Below are 17,894 nucleotides of genomic sequence, written 5' to 3'. Positions count from 1 at the left end.
AAGTTTAAATGTTTAAATCGAAACGTGTAAATACAAGATACCAACTAGGACTAATTTATTATAATGAAATATTAAATAGACAATAAGATTAAATCAGTCGTAGTGATTAGAGCAGACGAGTCTTTAGAAGCAGAATATTGAATCTTCTATTTATAACCGCTACGTTTGCACCGACACCTTTAAAGTCCATGTAAATAAACAAGTTTCAATGGAGCATTACAATTCTTCTTATTATTCAATCCTACAATCCCTTAATGGACAACGAAAAAGGAAAGGTAGCAATTTTTAAACGATATCCGACGCAATGCTCATCAATATTTTTTCATTCCAAAATATTCCCTTGATATAAAAGTCTTGAGAACCGGTAAGAAAATTCAACTGTTTATTTTACCTGTTTACAATCCTTAATTAATTCTCTCAGACAGACAAAAAACATGGAAACGTTTCAAAAACATATTAGTATTTTTTAATTATTAATACAGAAACTCCATTCAGTTTTGTGTAACGATTTTGTTTAGTGTAACGATTTAAAACACTAGTTTATTATATGAGGTGGGGGGTTCAATCCCGACACACTATAAACATTTGAATTAATAAGTATAGCTTTTTATATTAAGGGAATTCATACCCTCACGCTAGTACCTAAGTGGTCTCGGACAGTACGCTTTCAGAGGAGCGTCCTCCCACATACACTTAGATTTCAGAATGAACATGCCAAGGTTTTCTCACGAGACTACAGCATGAGGTTTTCTAGAAGGGTATATTAAGGTTTCTTAAACACCCCTGGTGTTGCAGGCATTCATAGGCCTTGCTTTACGGCTAACATTTACCATCAGATGGGCCGTATGCTTGTTAACCACCATAGTAGTAAAAAAAAATTGAAATATATACATTTACAAATAAAGTATTTAATTTACGTAATTATATCAGTTATATAATTCGCAATATATTAGCTATCAATAGTTTGTGTTTAGTTTTCTTCTAGCATTTGTCATTTTTTTTTAATCATCATCTCAGCCCGGAAGACTTCCACTGCTGGACATAGACCTCCCCCAAAGATCTCCACGGCGAGCGGTCCTGCGCTGCTCGCATCCATCACCTTCAAGCGATCGTGACCAAATCGTCAGTCCGGCTTGCTGGAAGTCTTCCCACGCTGCGTCTTCCGGTTCATGGTCGCCACTAGAAGACTTTGATAGAAGACCCTACGAGCTATGTGCCCTGCCAGTATCGCAATACTTCGGACTATGTCTGTCACTATGGTTCTTTTTTAAATAAATAATAATAATCCCAAATAGTGTATAGTTGTCAAAATTAAACTGTACAGAATATTTTCTTCAACACAATAATTGACATATAAAGTACTCACAAAGTACTCTAGATACATTCAAAATGCTATTTTAATGAACAAAGAAATCTGCAAAATCCTGAGTATAATGGAAGAGATATATTACGTACATTACATATAAGAATATATTGTAAGTACGTATATCTAGGGATATTTTTATCTGAGCTTTTTATGGGGTCCTAATGATCATCTTCCTGGTCACGAATCATCTGTCAATACCTAATCAGGGTGCTTGTAATAGTATCGAAATATCGGGAGTCCGTAAATAACATCGTTACAAGAAACGAACGGAGCAACGGCTTTATATCTCGTCTATTAAATACAGCCTAGACAGTCTGGAGGTTTAAGTACACGTCTTACTTCCGATGGTCGCAGATTCGATTCCTCGCACGATGCAAACATTTATATTCAATATTATGAATGTTTGTGTTGTTTTCTATGTACATTATGAAATGAGATGAAAAGAAAAAAAAAAAATTATTGTTCCTCTCACAAAAGGAAAATAACAATTACATAAATTAATAAGTATAAATGCAAACATTTATTTCCACGAGTATGACTGTTTGACTTGTTTTCTATATAAGTATGAAATGAAATGAAATTAAAAAACTCTATTATTCCTCTCACAAAAAGAAAATAACAATTACTTAAATTAATAAATATAACATATATAACACAAAATTTGACGGCCTCGGTGGTCTAGCTGTTTAACATACCGCCTTACTTCCGATGATCGTGGGTTCGATTTCTCGCACGGCACAAACATTTGTATTCACGAGTATGAGAGTTTCAAGAGTACGATGTTTGTATCAGACTGAGTGATTTCTATGTATAATTTCCGAAAACAAAAAAATAATTATATTATGTTTTTATAAAAGTAATCTAGTACCCATAACACAAACTTTAGCTAGCTTAACTTAGATCTAGATGAATGGATAGATAACAAATAGAAAAAATACATAATTACATCATATATCGATTTATATATCTAAATAACTCAAAGGTGACTGACTGACATAGTGATCTATCAACGCACAGCCCAAACCACTGGACGGATCGGGCTGAAATTTGGCATGCAGATAGATGTTAAGACGTAGGCATCCGCTAAGAAAGGATTTTGAATAATTCTACCCCCAAGGGAATAAAATAGGGGATGAAAGTTTGTATGAAACTTTGCCAATTTTAAACCGATCGGGCTGAGACTTTGCATGCATAAAGCTACTATGATGTGAAGGATTTTGATAAATTCCACCCCTAAGGGGATAAATTAACGCGAGCGAATCCGCGGACAAAAGCTAGTTAAAATATATATTGAAGTATTTCTATCAGTAGCATAGTACCCGTACCAACTCTACTTAGCTTAGTACACCATGGTGCTTTGTGAATTCTAAAAGAATAATCCGTAAAGAGATCCCTATATAGTTGCAAACTACTGTAAAAAAAACACATTTGCTTACTTTAATAGCATTCATTTGTTGCGTAGCAGCTGTGAGAGCGTCTCCAACGACGATAGCGAATTTGGACCATCCAAATGCCTTTAGCAGTGCCACTACTGACTTGCTGACTTTGTACGCCGGTGGTAGGGTCCTGGCGAAAGTCGCACCAAGACCTGCATTGCCCTCATGCGACGACCCACGAGCTCCGGTGCATTTCTGGAGACAATCAAAGAAAAAGTTATCAATCTACTTATAGTATTATCTAACTACTTTAAATCTTCATTATCTAGCGTAACGGTAATCATTTACCATCAGATGGGCCGTATGCTTGTTTGCCACCTTCGTAGTGTATATAAAAAATCTCCAAGATAACGTAACCTAATTAAATTTAAGTCAAAATGGTAATAAAACTATAACACATTGGTTTAAGATAACAATATATTGGAAAAAGTTTTGATGTGTCACACTTTTTCGTTCCAGTATGACGAAATGGCGACTATGGTACTTATACGAAACATTCGACACAAAAGAAAAACTGAATTTGGAAAAATATATACAAATTCCAGTTTCAAATTTCCATTATTTTTTATAATGGTTCAGTATCTTTAGGGTTTACTTAACTTTTAGTAAGTCTATTCCATTTTCAAATTTCCACTTTTTTTTTATTGGTTGAGTACCAATGTATTTTTAATTCTTTACCTAACTTATAGCTAAGTACACCCTTAATGTTTAACCCTGTATATACGAAAATATTTTCTTACTGTACTTCACAAACTTTGCTACAGTGACGTAGTGGGAAAGTTGCAGCTGGCGTATTTGTCCAGCTCATCTAAGTCCATTAATATTAGCAGTGACACGAAGTCATCCTGCCAAGGTTGTACAAGCTTAGAAAATTCAAAATTATTGTTCATTCAATAAACAACTATAAATATTAACATACATATATTGACGGGCATGGTGGTTTAGCGCCTTATTTTCTGTGGTCGCGGGTTTGATTCCTCGCACGATGAGTATTTGTATTTGTCTCGCTTGTTTTTTTTTCGGACTACTCTAATGCTGTTGGCCGCAGCTGGCCTTTACAGCTTCACCGGACGATAGGAGGCGAGTACAGATGACACTACAAATCCGCGGAAGGACTTATTTAGCGGCTGAAGGCCAACTCCATCCTGACGGATACGACTTTAGTCTGAGGGCACCTACAGGGGTCGAACCTCGGCTCAGACCGTCGTAAAATCGATCCCTGTTTGAATTGAACTGGGGATTGATCGGAGAATAGAATAGAATAGAATAGAAAATCATTTAATCAAATAAACTTAATTTAAGCACTTTTTAATAGTCAACATTTTTTTTAAATCTACCGCTTATTCGGAAAGCTGTCTCATCACAAGAAGAATAAGCAAGAAACTTGTGTGTTGCTCTTTTAAACAATCCTTGTAAGTTCACATTTTACAAGTCGAAACGTGTGAATACAAACTACCAACCAGCACTAATTTATGTAGGCTCAAATATAAAAACACAATAAGATTAAATCAGTCGTAGTGATAAGAGCAGATCAGTCCCTACAAGCAGCATTCGTTCACGAGTATGATGGATGAGCCAGCCATCACTGCGCTCGACCATATTTTAGGGAGCCCAATGACCCGGCCCACCACGCCGCCACATGTCTGGACATTTTAGTGAGCATGACTACTCATTCCACACGACCACGTCACAGCTACAAAAATTACTATATGGTAGTTACAGTATTCGCACTTTACATGAGGATGCATGCGGAAATCAATACAAAAGCCGCTACGCTATCATATATCAAGAAAGCAGTATGAAAAATAAATTATAACGTTGTCCGCAAATAAACTTATACTTGCTATATATTGCTATCATCTATAAATTCATCTATCCTATAATAGGCTTTTTTACATAACATTTGTTTAATATAAAGTTTGAATTGCCTCTCTGTCAGATTTAGCGTAGATTCTGGTAGTTTATTATGGAATCTTACGCAATTACCATAAAATGAAATGAGAGGTTGTACCTATGTATTTCGATAAAAATGTATTTATGTCTTAGTAGCCAAAACACAAGCACTGCTTAGGGTGGCACCACATAGTACAATGTGAATTGTCCAAGCTTGTTATTTAATATTTTCCTGGCATATATTCCTGACAGCCTCGGTGGTCTAGTGGTTTAGCACACCGCTTTACAATCCGATGGTCGTGGGTTCGACATTTGTATCTATGAGTATGATTGTTAGTATCGGTCTGGGTATTTTCTAAGTACAATATGTATTTATTTACAAAAAAAAAGTATCCATGTATTTATATCAGTTATCTAGTACCCATAACAAAACTCTGCTTAGCTTGGGACTAGATGGCGCTATGTGAATTGTCCTGAGATATTATAGTATTATTATTATTATGTTATGTACTATATTTAGATGTGTCAAAAGCAAACTGATTCGCGTTTCCTTAAAGCGTTCGAGTGGGTAGACACTGTAATTAGAATTACTTAATCTTTGGCGTTTTATAATTTGTATTCATTGTAAATAATTGGAATTATCGAAAATTCCTGTAAAAGTATTTTTTTATACAATAAACATCGTAATTAAAATTCGTTGATGAAGCGAAATATTTTGTACACAAAAATGAACATTTTCCGCATTTAAATTTTAATTAATTTACTGTAACTACCGTAAATTAATTAAAATTAAAATGCGAATGTTGTCGTTTAAACAACGACGAATTATATTAATTTAATTATAACTTAATTGCGTTTTAAGTTACAAAAAATCGAGTAAGTATTATAAGTCTATTACAAACTCTTATGTCAAATCTACCGTCATTTCGAAATGATTTTGAGATGGGAAGAACTGACGAGAAACTCAGCTCATATTCTTTTCAAACTTGCTTATCTGTTGTATGATTTATGTTAATACTAAGTACCTATATCATCACGACGAAATGTAAATATTTATGTTTATAATTGCGTTCACAATAACACTGACAGTCAATAATGGGTAGTCAGAAACCTCATCTGGGTCAGTTGTGATAACATATTTATTTTACTTGTAATGTAATATAGATTATTCTCCGCATTTTGCCTTTCATCTAGACTGTTATGCATGTAGAGCCGAGACTACTAAAGTAACCAGCTAAGCTCCTCCCACAATTGCTGGACCCTCCTGGAATCTTCATAAAATTCACGAAGCGACCTCACCGTTCCGAGGATATGTGTTCATTATGTGGCCACTGCTACGCACTCCAGGGTTATGTGAGCAGCCGTTACTTCAGCTTCAGAGCCCCGACAAATAGGACTGTAGCACCTGTTGTGTATAAAAACTTATCATAATACTTCATACATGAAAGTATTAAGTACTAGCCGTGCCCGCGGCCCATATGTAATTTTTTGAAAATAATATATTGGCGCTATTGCGCCAATATATTATTTAAAAAAAAAAATATTTAAAACCTCAAAAAAATTTTTAGTCTATGTGTTATCCTGATGTATAAGCTATATTAATGTAAAGTTTCATCAAAATTAGTTCAGTAGTTTTTGCGTGAAATAGTAACAAACATCCATACGTACAAACTTTCGTTTTTATAACATTAATAAGATTTTTATTTTTAACTAGTTAACAGACATTATCAGTTTATCACTATCTACACTATGAATATTGAATTCGCATTGGTAATTAATAAAAAAAAATTAGCGCTGTTTTCTTAAAGTTTTCTATCACAATAACCTTGTCCTGACAGTTCGAAACACAATAAAAAAGAATTAGCAAAATCTGTATAGCCGTTCACACGTGACGCTATGAGTATGTAATATTATGTTATCTGTGCTATGAGCAAGGGATAGAATGATTTATTTTTGACACTATTATGATATTTTTGAGCATTTTGATCTCACGGTACCTAGTCATTCAGTGATCTAATCTGAATTATATACTTAGTAGCTGTCCCCACGGTTTCACTCGCATGAAATTGATAGTATAAATGATATTTTGATATATACGCTATATTAGTATAAAGTTTCAACAAAATTCGTTCAGTAGTTTTTGCGTGAGGGAGTAACAAACATCCATCCATACTCACAAACTTTCGCGTTTATAATATTAATAAGATTATATTTATAATTAGCTACCCACCCCGGCGTTGCGTGGATGTACATGTGTTATATATACATATAAACCTTCCTCTTGAATCACTCTATATATTAAAAGAACCGCTTCAAAATCCATTGCGCAGTTTTAAAGATTTAAGCATACATATGGACAGACAGCGTAATGATGATACTGTTACTGTAACACCATCGCTCCTAAGAATATCCTTCAATTCTTGTCCCTGACGGGTCTAGGTAGCGAACTTTGAAAAAGGGCGAGCACAATAGATCTAAGTAACTCGCAGTGCTACAGGTGCTACAAACATCTGACAATAGTCCAAACAACCCAATATAGAATATAAAATACTGTTACTGTACTTTAAAATCAACTAAGCCACTAATATTAATTACTGTATAAATTTTAGCTTACCAGAACCACGACAAGATTTAGTCTCCATTTTCTTCCTAATATAATTCTCAGAACTTCGATCATTTAGTTAATCTGGAATTAGTTTTTTACAAGCTTTATTTATCATTATGCAAATTGTTTAATGTTTAGTTATTTTTTCTTTATAAATTATTCTTCGTGACCGTGTCTAATTCCACGAGTTATATTCCATTTTGGACCTAATGCGGTGGCATCGAGAGTAGATTTTCTTTTAATTTAAACTGCAGATGACTCGGCGCATTTAACGTTATTTGTAATGTCAAAGAATGAAATGCACAGAGTAATTATATATATCAAGTTTAGTTTAGGAAAGTAGTTTGGTCTGTTCTGGTTATGGCCACTGTTTAGGGTCTTCAACCCGCGCCCGTCAACAGCATAGGCCTACTTTCAATAACGACAACAATTAAGTAATAAAACTACTTGTTAAATCATCCTAATCATTACCAATAAAAAAAATCCTTATAAAAATACCTATGGTGTGACCCGCTGTATGCACAAAAAATCATTTTTGGACCTTGATTTGTAAAATGTTGATAACCGCTGGTATAGACTTTCCTTTATATCCTTTTGATAATATTGCAATAATAATTCTATTCTGCATAATTTTTAATTTAAAAATAGATCTAAATTTTATAAACATTTACAAGCACATTTAAAAAGAATAAGAGCTGAGTTTCTTGTCAGATCTTCTTAGCTCGAATGATCGAACTGATGGTACTTCTTGATGATATATCAAGAAGTAAGAGTGTGTAATAGGCCTACATGAATACAGATATATTGATTTGATTTTATTTGAAATATTTGGTATTTGAAACTCAGAATCAAAACAGATGCGTTATGGTTGGTTCCCTCTGTGTCTCTATTTACTTATCTACTCTGCTGTTTTTCTCTGTCTGTACAGAATAAGACGCAAAAATAAACAGATAATTCAGTGTACATATAAAATATGATACAAGGTAAGTACATGTAAATTGTTTGATCGGGAAACTCTAAACGTATTCTCATAGTTTATAGAGAATTTTATACAAGTTGCCCCTTCAGGGATTATGTTACAAGTAACTAGCGTAAATTGAGGAAGTTACTAATTCTACTGCTACATAATATATAGTATGTTACGTTAGGTAATAACCTATTATATGTTTACAATAATAATGATATCTCAGGTCAATTCAGATAGCGCCATCTAGTCCCAAGCTAAGCAAAGGGTATTGTACATTTTTTTTGCAAATATTATAAATATAAAACATCCAGACTGATACAAACAATCATACTCGTGAATATAAATGTTTGTACCTTGTAAGGAATCGAACCCGTGGACATCGGAAGTAAGGCGATGTGCTAAACTGCTAAACCACCGAGGCTTTATACATAAGACAGCCATAACAGTGATCTTATCGATATAGACATTATGCAAATATTGCTGTTAAAGTTTTTATGTTTGATAATGAAATGGCACACCTGCCTGCGCTAGTGGGGCACCAGTGGAGGATGACAGTATGAGTTGGTCACTTAGCTATCGTGGTAAATTCACGATGAATTAGTAATTTACAGGGGAACAACAAGGAGGTCGACCTGACATGTCACATTGCTAGCAATCGGGTTATTAGTCCACATTACTAACAATCTTCTTCCTCCTGTCTGTAAAAGTTAATGTAATTAAGTTAAAGTGAATAACTCTGTCTCACTGTCAGTCGCCAAGTATACTTTGTAAGTTGTGTGTCGGTTTAGATAAGGCAGTGAAATTATGGGGTATGGAGATATGATAACTAATTCATCTGGAATGGTATCGCATGACTACTAGTATTGCGATTGTCACTTACTATTAGGTGAACTGTTAGCTTATTTATTAATCAAACTAGCTACGTGAACGCACCCACGTGAAATTTATAGTCTATGTGTTAATCTGATGTATAATCTACTATATTATTCTAAAGTTGCATTAAAATCCATCCAGTCATTTTCGCATGAAAGTGTAACGAACACCAATCCATCCACACTTACAAACTTTCGTGTTTATAATATTAGTAAGATAATATAAAAAAATTGTAAATAAGTTAATTTTACACAAAGCGAAGGCCCAAGTTAGTATATGTATACAAAGGAATAAAATTTAAGTATCTGTTTGTAATATCAAACTATAATTCCATTAAATACCTATGAAAGTATATACGGTAATTACATAAAAAAAAACATTTTTCTTCCTGTCCGTCTGTTTTTTCTTGCTGTTCGGACATCGTCGGCTCGCCGGACGCGAATAGCACCGGACCGACCGGCCCTCACTTCTGATCCCGTCACCGAATACTACACGCGCGCACAATATCCGATCATTCTCTGTATTTTTTATATTTCAACTATTACATTTAACTTACAGTCCAAGAAACCTTTTAATTTAAAAGTCCTTAGTTTAGGACCCTACATTAATGGTCCTTCGAGCCGGATGCTAATGTCTGAAACAGCTAGACCGGTTTTTACGGGGCTTTCAATCACAGATAGCTAATGTTATACATTACTATTTATAACATTAGCTACTGTTAGTTTAGAAATTTTATTTATTTTCATAAAAAAGTAAACTCCACGCAGACGATATCACAGGCAACAGTTAGTTCGTAATAAAATGATCTAAGAGTACGAACATAAAACATTAAATGGCAGAAAACATAAAACAAAGATATATCTACAGGATTTAATGCCACGTTCCTTTCATGTGTGCAGTAGATTGATAACGTTTTCTTGGTAAAAAAAATAAAGGTTATTCCACTTCGCGTAACGTAAATAGAAATATTTACTACTTGTACACAAGTACACTTACGAAATCACGCAATTCTGATAGAAACCTTAAAAAGCTGTTGCAAGTTTATTCACAGGAGGTAACATAACTATGATAATGTTATTAAAATTTACATTTTTGACGTAGACTTTTTTACCAAGTCGGGTAATTAAGCTAAATTTACCGGATCGATTAAAGAGTACCAGATGGGACCACTAAGCAGTCTAATCATGCTTAATGTATATTCTAAATATATAGTCTTGGTAGTTTAGCGGTTTAGCACACCGCTTTAGTACCGACGGTTGCGGGTTCAATTCCTCGCACGGTGCAAAGATTTGTATTCATGAGTGGTTCATGTTGGTACTAGATGGCGCTGTGTTAAATATTTATTTACATATACCCTAACCCTCGATATTTGCTTTAATAATTATACAAAAAGAACATGCTCATCCCATTTTCAACGTTATTATATTGATAATTAAATTGGACATTAAAAAATATGGTAATATTAAAATCAACATATATTTCACATATGTAGGTACATTTATAATTCATTCACACAAACATTTACATAGTAGTATAATAAAAAAAAAAAGGAAAGGAAAGGGAAAAAAAAATTCCGAATTACGACATAAGTGAACTGTGAAATAAAACAATCAATAATTAAACAAAACCTGGACTATAACAAATAGTGAACTTTGAAAATAATGTTAAAATAAGATTTCATATAAATGCAGTGTAAGAATTCATAATGTAACAATACGACACAATGTAATGAAAACTGTGAAATTAGTAGTACTGTAAGATTTATATAATTGTATATGCATATTGGTAAATCTAATCAATAATAAAGATGGGTCCTAATAAAGATGGGTGACACTGCATGTTGTCAAACTCACCCGGCCGGCCAGCGGTGGTTCTGGGCCAGACGGATAAGGTCTGCCTCGGTGTCACTGTTAGGCAAATTGTAACATCTCGGCTGGAGTTGTACAAAAGTGGAAATTAAATAAATATTATAATATTAAAGTAAATTAAAAAAGGCACGGACGAATATGCCTGAGGAAAATTGTATTTAAAAATAAAAAAAAAACATTTACATAGTAATTCTATTTTTCATATCATCTTCTTTCTATGTTGATATACTGTACTGTTGATATACTGTGTACATGATGTACTATATCATCTTGAAATAAATTGAGACGAATCTGTGACCGTTTATTTACCCTGAGAGACAGCGTGTGTCAACACCTTCCAACTCACACATTCAATGAATAATGGCCTTACTTTGTAACTAGGTAGTGATCCGTCTTGTACTTTTTAGTTGGTCTAAGTAAATCACTAAAGTTGGACAATGGATTCAATTAATGTAGTTCATCTTTTATTCGACGACCTCGGTAGTCTGGCGGTCAAGCACACCGCTTTACGACCGTTGGTCGCGGGTTCGATTCCTCGCACGGCACAAACATTTGTATTCATGAGTATGATTGTTTGTATGTTCGGGCTACTCTGAAATGTCTGAACCGATTTTGACAGGTTGCAGGTAGCTGATGTAATAAGGAGAAACTTAGGCTACTTATATTTTAGAAAATAAAGTTAAATTCCACGCGGACGAAGTCGCGGGTACATATAATATGTTGCGGGTGAATGATACGATGTTGTTGGTCGAGACGATGTATATTACAGATGATGTATGTATTCATGAGTATGATTGTTTGTATCGGTCTGGGTGTTTTCTATGTATAATATGTATGTATTTACAAAAAAAATATCTATGTATATGTATCAGTTATCTAGTACCCATAACACAAGTTCTAGCTAGCTTAACTTGGGTCTAGATGGCTCTGTGTGAATTGTCCTGAGATTATTATTATTATTATTCAGAAAGAGACAAATCTAGAATCTTCTAGAACCTCTACATATATCATGAAACTTTCGTAATACAGAGACCACTAAAATATAAAAAAATAAAGACATGTTTATACAAGTACAACTATTGTACATAATATGATCGTTACCTCTTTCTGGTTCAATTTTAATGATGATCAGCCTGCTATACAATCTATGTTAAGGTACAAACGGTAAGAAATGTCAGTTAATTTACGGATCCATAACAATTTAGTTTTTAGTAATAACAATGTGTTCCCTCTATAAAGGTTGAGTGCAATGATGTAATGTGTGTGAATGAGTAGCACCATGAGCGGCTGCCTCATGATACTCGTGAACAGGTGCTACTTATGGGGACTGTTCTGGCTACAGACACTGATTAGACTATTTCCTTTTGATAAAATTGCAATAGCTTGTGATAGTCACTCTCCATGCTGCCTAATTTTAAATTTAAAAATGAATCTGTATTTTTGTAAACATGTACAAGCACATTTAAAAGAATAAGAGCTGAGTTTGTCGTCAGTTCTTCTTAGCGCGAATGCACTCCGAACTGACGGTAGTTTTTGAGATATCATAAGAGTCTATAATAGATCTACATGAATAAAGATATTTTGATTTGACAAGCATTACATAAATCCAACTGACGGTAGTTTTTGACATATCATAAGAGTATGTAAAAGATCTACATGAATAAAGATATTTTGATTTGATTTGATTTGACAATCAATAAAGGCGTGATTCTGACGTAGATATTCAGTAGATATAGCAATAAATATAATTTTATGTAACTTTTAATTTTGATATTATCACACTCGTTTACAAGACCTAACTGTTACTTAGCAATAAGAACACTTTAAATGTGTGGTTTATACTTTTTATTCCAAAATCAATGTGCCCAATACGGTCCCTTAATCCATTACATTTAATACACTCTACATTTAAATAACAAACATAACTAGCTGACAGCGCGAACTCCATTCTGCCTCAAAATTAAATATAATATGTCAAAGGTGTTTTAAGGTTTAGTTACGCTATAAATTTCTGAACAGAAAATTTCCGTTCAGAAATTTATTGCGTACTTGACAAGTATCAGCAGTTTGTTGGGAAAATAAAATTGTTGTTTTTACTATCTTATATGCAATTTCTTCATATTTTATCACATTTAAACCTTCCCTGGACTTCCACGAATATTTCAAGACTAAAATTAGCCAAATCGGTTCAGCCGTTCTCAGGTTTTAGCGAGACTAACGAACAACAATTAATTTTTATATAGTATATATGTATATATATATAACAATACTCAGAAGAGTAAATAATAGTAGCAAAAAACAATTCCAAAATTAAACCTGTCAAAACACTAATTATTAATTACAATTGGATCTATAATTTCCATCAGGTAACCTGTTTAAAGTGGTAAAGCTGTTTACCATTCTATTTGGACTAAAAAACTTGTAACATCATATGCAATGCAATAAATATTTGAATAGACATAAAAGAACAGCGTCAAATTCAATGCAACCTCCAAATTTCCGAATTACATAGAGAATCATGTCATGAATTTATAGTGTCCTGAGTGAAGTATACTCATAGATAGCACTCTATGTGACAGTCACATGTAGAGTTGATAACAAACACACGTTTAATGAAATTTATACCTTATCGTTGGGTAATACAGATGTTTATGCTTCACATTTTTACTGTACAAGTCATTTTTCAAGCCTCATAAAATATGGATGAGGGGTGCCTTTTAACATTTTCTTTTTCGGTGGAACACAAGTATTTGAACGTTTATAACCCATGTAGGTTGGAGTTCGGTTACTGAAATAAATTTTAGTGACACGCGGATTTACTTATGCATAATGGCGGTGGTCTAGCAGTTTAGCAGATTGCTTTACTTCCAATGGTCGCGGGTTCGCTTTTTCGCACGGTGCAATCATTTATATTCAGAAGTATGATTGTTTGTATCAGTCTGGGTGTTTTCTATGTATAATATGTATTTATAAAAAAAAGATCTGTATTTATATCAGTTGTCTAGTACCCATAACATATGCTCTGCTTATGTTGGAACTGGATGACAGTGTGTTAATTGTCCAGGATGTTTTATTTATTTATTACGGATTTGTTACGCAGAATTAGATCGCATACTTGCGCTCCGCGTTGTTCTCAATAGAATTCAACGGAGAAAAACTGTCAGAAAACTCAACAATTTTTTTTTTAAAGACAATTTATTCACCTTATGTACTATGTGTAACATTAAATGAAAATCCCGTGCTTGAACAACTATTGCCATTCACGGTCGTCATTCAAGTAATCGTTTAGTGAATAATAGGCTTTGCTCAGTAAATATGATTTAACGGATGTTTTGAATTAATTTTAAGGTATTATACTATATTAATAACAGTATAACGCTGCTATTACTACGCTAGCTGAAGAGTTCGGTAATATTTTTAGGCTTTATTTTGCCTTCATAGAGAATTATATTGTTATGATTCCATTTCCTATAATTTTACTGACATATCTCACCAGGAAAGGAAGCTGCAGGCGACAGAATTAAGTGAAATAGGTATACCCACGCAGCCGACTTTATACGAAGTCTGTAAAAAGTCGTCAAAGCCGTATTCTGAAGCTGAAGATGGCGCCGCGGCGCCGAAAGCAAAAGTGTGTGCGAAAGTTAACAATAACATTATCAGGAAAATAAAATCGTTTCTTAATTTTACACCCACATTATCGTCTACGAAATTTTCATGTAAACAATTTGATTAAAGTAAACATTATTACACAATAACATTTCTTCATTATCTATTTTTAGTATTCTCGGCAATAGACATAGAAATAATCTTTATCCAAATACACTTAATATAAGCAGTTTTCGTTAGTTTATAAGTCGTTTTTTTTTTAATCTAACACTAATTATGAGAGCAGACTTATCATAAGAAGAACGAGTAAGAAACTAACTTTTTCCTCTTGTTATTCAACTTTACACTTACGATTTTGTATGAATACAAACTGCTAATAGCGAAATTCACAAAAGTAAATAGTTACTGGAGTTATAAAATAAATAAGTAATAAATTATTATTTAAATTATAATTAAATAATATTTGTTACAGCAGATCAATTCCTACAAGCAGCATAAATAAAATCATAACTTAAATGATGAATATGCTGCAATCATCTTAAAATATTTTGTTTCTTTCAAAACACTATTCTACATGGAAACGAAATTTGAAATTCATAATATAATAAATAATATGTACGTATACATTCTGATAATTATGGTGATGGGGTTGGTATTGGAGAAAACTACATATGTACACGTATAACATATATTTACTTTTGTACATGTGTTTACAATGCAGAGGATGCTTACAGACTAACTGGACAACGTAAAATGCAGTGTTTATAAGAACGGCCACTGGATATCAAAAACCGGTTTAGGTATGTAATATTATATTATCTGTGGTTTCGGGTCGAGCTCGTCGCTAGCACCTTCCATAATATTTTTAACACTTATTTATAGTTAAAGATACAGAGTACACAGGTTTCGATACGACATAAATAGAATAAATGAACTGTCTAAAGAAGGAACGACCACAGAGTAATTAACGACACGTGTTTCCCCACTTCCCGCAGCAACGAACGTATTCGTTTACGCGGGAAAATAAACCATATCGCCACAGATTATTAAAATCCTTGGTATAGCAGCGGTAACTGTATGCGTATATTGTCTTGTCATCATCATCATCATCGCAGCTCGGAAGACGTCCACTGCTGGACAGAGGCCTCCCCCAAAGATCTCCACGACGATCGGTCCTGCGCTGCTCGCATCCAATGCTTTCCAGCGATCTTGACCGGTGGGCTAATTATGTAACACGATATGAAATTGTTTCTGTTGAAGTTGTGATGCAATATGAAATCATTTCAATTTAAAAAATGCGATCAAGTAAGGTCGAATGACCGCAACATAAATCATTTCTATCGATAAAACACTACTATGAAGTTGCAGCGGAATATTGTTAATCCGACCAATTTAAAAAGTCAGTACATTAGATAGCTTATACCTTTAGAGGGATACATTTTAATTTATTGGGTTGTTACACTAGTTGGTTGATTTGAAACAATTTTTATTGCGTTCAAAAATTACAAAATATACTGCAGCGTTCACTTGTTCTTTTATTTTAATTTTATTAATAGACATTTAATAAAATAAAATAAAGAAAGTCTATTCTATTCTAATGAAAAAATAAGGTTAATAATTTTGAATATAAAAGCATATTTTATACAAACTATTTATAATCATTAATAATATTAATCTAACCTACAAATTAAATTTTCTTTTCTGCTATAGATACCTAGGTAAGTATGTAGGTATCCATATAAATTTAAAATGATATGGGCACATCTTTTTAAATTTGTACATAATTGCTTTAAACAAATAAATTTATTTACTTTAAACAAATCACAGAGCATCATAAACGTTGTATTCCGTTCACAGAGCACCGTATTCATTGAAATAGTTTTTTAATTATATTAATATCATAATCAACCCTAATTTTATATTAAACATTTACTCTAGTTAATACAACATTCTATGTGATTTGGGACGAAAATAAAATATCGAATTGGCAACACTGATGTCGTGTTGTGAGTCGTGACAATTTTCCCATTTTAATAAATTTAAAACCTTTTCACGACTTTCTACGTAATATTTAATATAATAAAAATATATGTAATACTGAAAATTACCAAAACAAGATAAATAATGCTGATATTTTAAAGATTGTAACCAAAAGAAACACCTTCTAAATTGTTTCTCATAATGTAAAAACCGTTTCAATTCCACGCTGTCATTTCGGCAAAATAGCGATTACGTGACGTTGCAACGAGGTTACTAAATCGACATTCGATAGAAATATTTTTTATCGATATGTAAAGTTGCGTTTACGTTGCAATGCTAGTTGACAGCGTCAAATGGCGTCTATATGATCGCATTATTGACAGATGACGTCATTTTCACTACGTTACATACGAAAATCGTTGCGAACGAAGTTACATAATTAGCCCACAGATCGTCGGTCCACCTTGCTGGAGGCCTTCCCACGCTGCGTCTTCCGGTCCGTGGTCGCCACTCGAGGACTTTACTGCCCCAACGGCCATCTGTCCTACGAGCTATGTGCCCTGCCCATTGCCACTTCAGAGTCGCAATTCTTCGGGCTATGTCGGCCACTCTGGTTCTTCTGCGGATCTCCTCATTTCTGATTCGATCACGCAGAGTAACTCCGAGCATAGCCCTCTCCATTGCCCTCTGAGTGACTCTGAGCTTGTTGATGGGGCCCATAGTTAGCGACCACGTCTCTGTTCCGTAAGTCATCACTGGCAACACACATTGGTCGTAAACCTTGTATTGTCTTGTACTAGTGTGTAATATTATTTTATCTGTGATATTAATATTTACAGTCGATATCTACATGGAAACTTCAAATGCATATTATAATAAATAATAGGTACGTATTCCTTACCAATATTTCTTAACACTTATTTATACATAGTTAACATACATACTACAGGTTTCAATACAATATAAACAGAATAAACGAACAGACTGTCTGAAGAAGGAACGACCACAGAGCAATTAACGACATGTGTTTCCCCATTTCCCGCAGCAACGAACGTATTCGTTTACGCGGGAAAATAAACCACATCGCCACAGATTATTAAAATCTTTAGTATAGCAGCGGTAACTGTATGCGTATACTGTCTTGTACCAATATGTAGTATTATTTTATATATGGTATTAATATTGACAGTAGATATTTAATTAGACTTCGAAAGGCCACATTTAAATATACTCGATCAAAATATATTTTGACTACTTGATAATGACAGCAAAATATTGCTGCTGTGTCGCTCTCTACAAG

General features: G+C 33.6%; 1 protein-coding gene across 1 annotated transcript in view; it reads right to left on the bottom strand.

Annotated features, from left to right (window-relative positions):
- The window catches only part of LOC131852471 (guanylate cyclase 32E-like), a 153,081-nt gene that overhangs the window by 106,288 nt on the left and 28,899 nt on the right, over positions 1-17,894 (bottom strand). The window contains exon 4 of the mRNA XM_059203136.1: positions 2,803-2,997. Within this exon, the coding sequence (XP_059059119.1) occupies positions 2,803-2,997 (195 nt within the window). The remainder of the gene's footprint in view (positions 1-2,802; positions 2,998-17,894) is intronic.

This window comes from Achroia grisella, unplaced genomic scaffold (genome assembly GCF_030625045.1).
Source record: "Achroia grisella isolate CSIRO2021 unplaced genomic scaffold, CSIRO_AGI_Agris_v1 utg853, whole genome shotgun sequence".
In the NCBI taxonomy this organism is placed as follows: domain Eukaryota; kingdom Metazoa; phylum Arthropoda; class Insecta; order Lepidoptera; family Pyralidae; genus Achroia; species Achroia grisella.
This window is presented reverse-complemented; position numbering and strand designations above follow the sequence as displayed.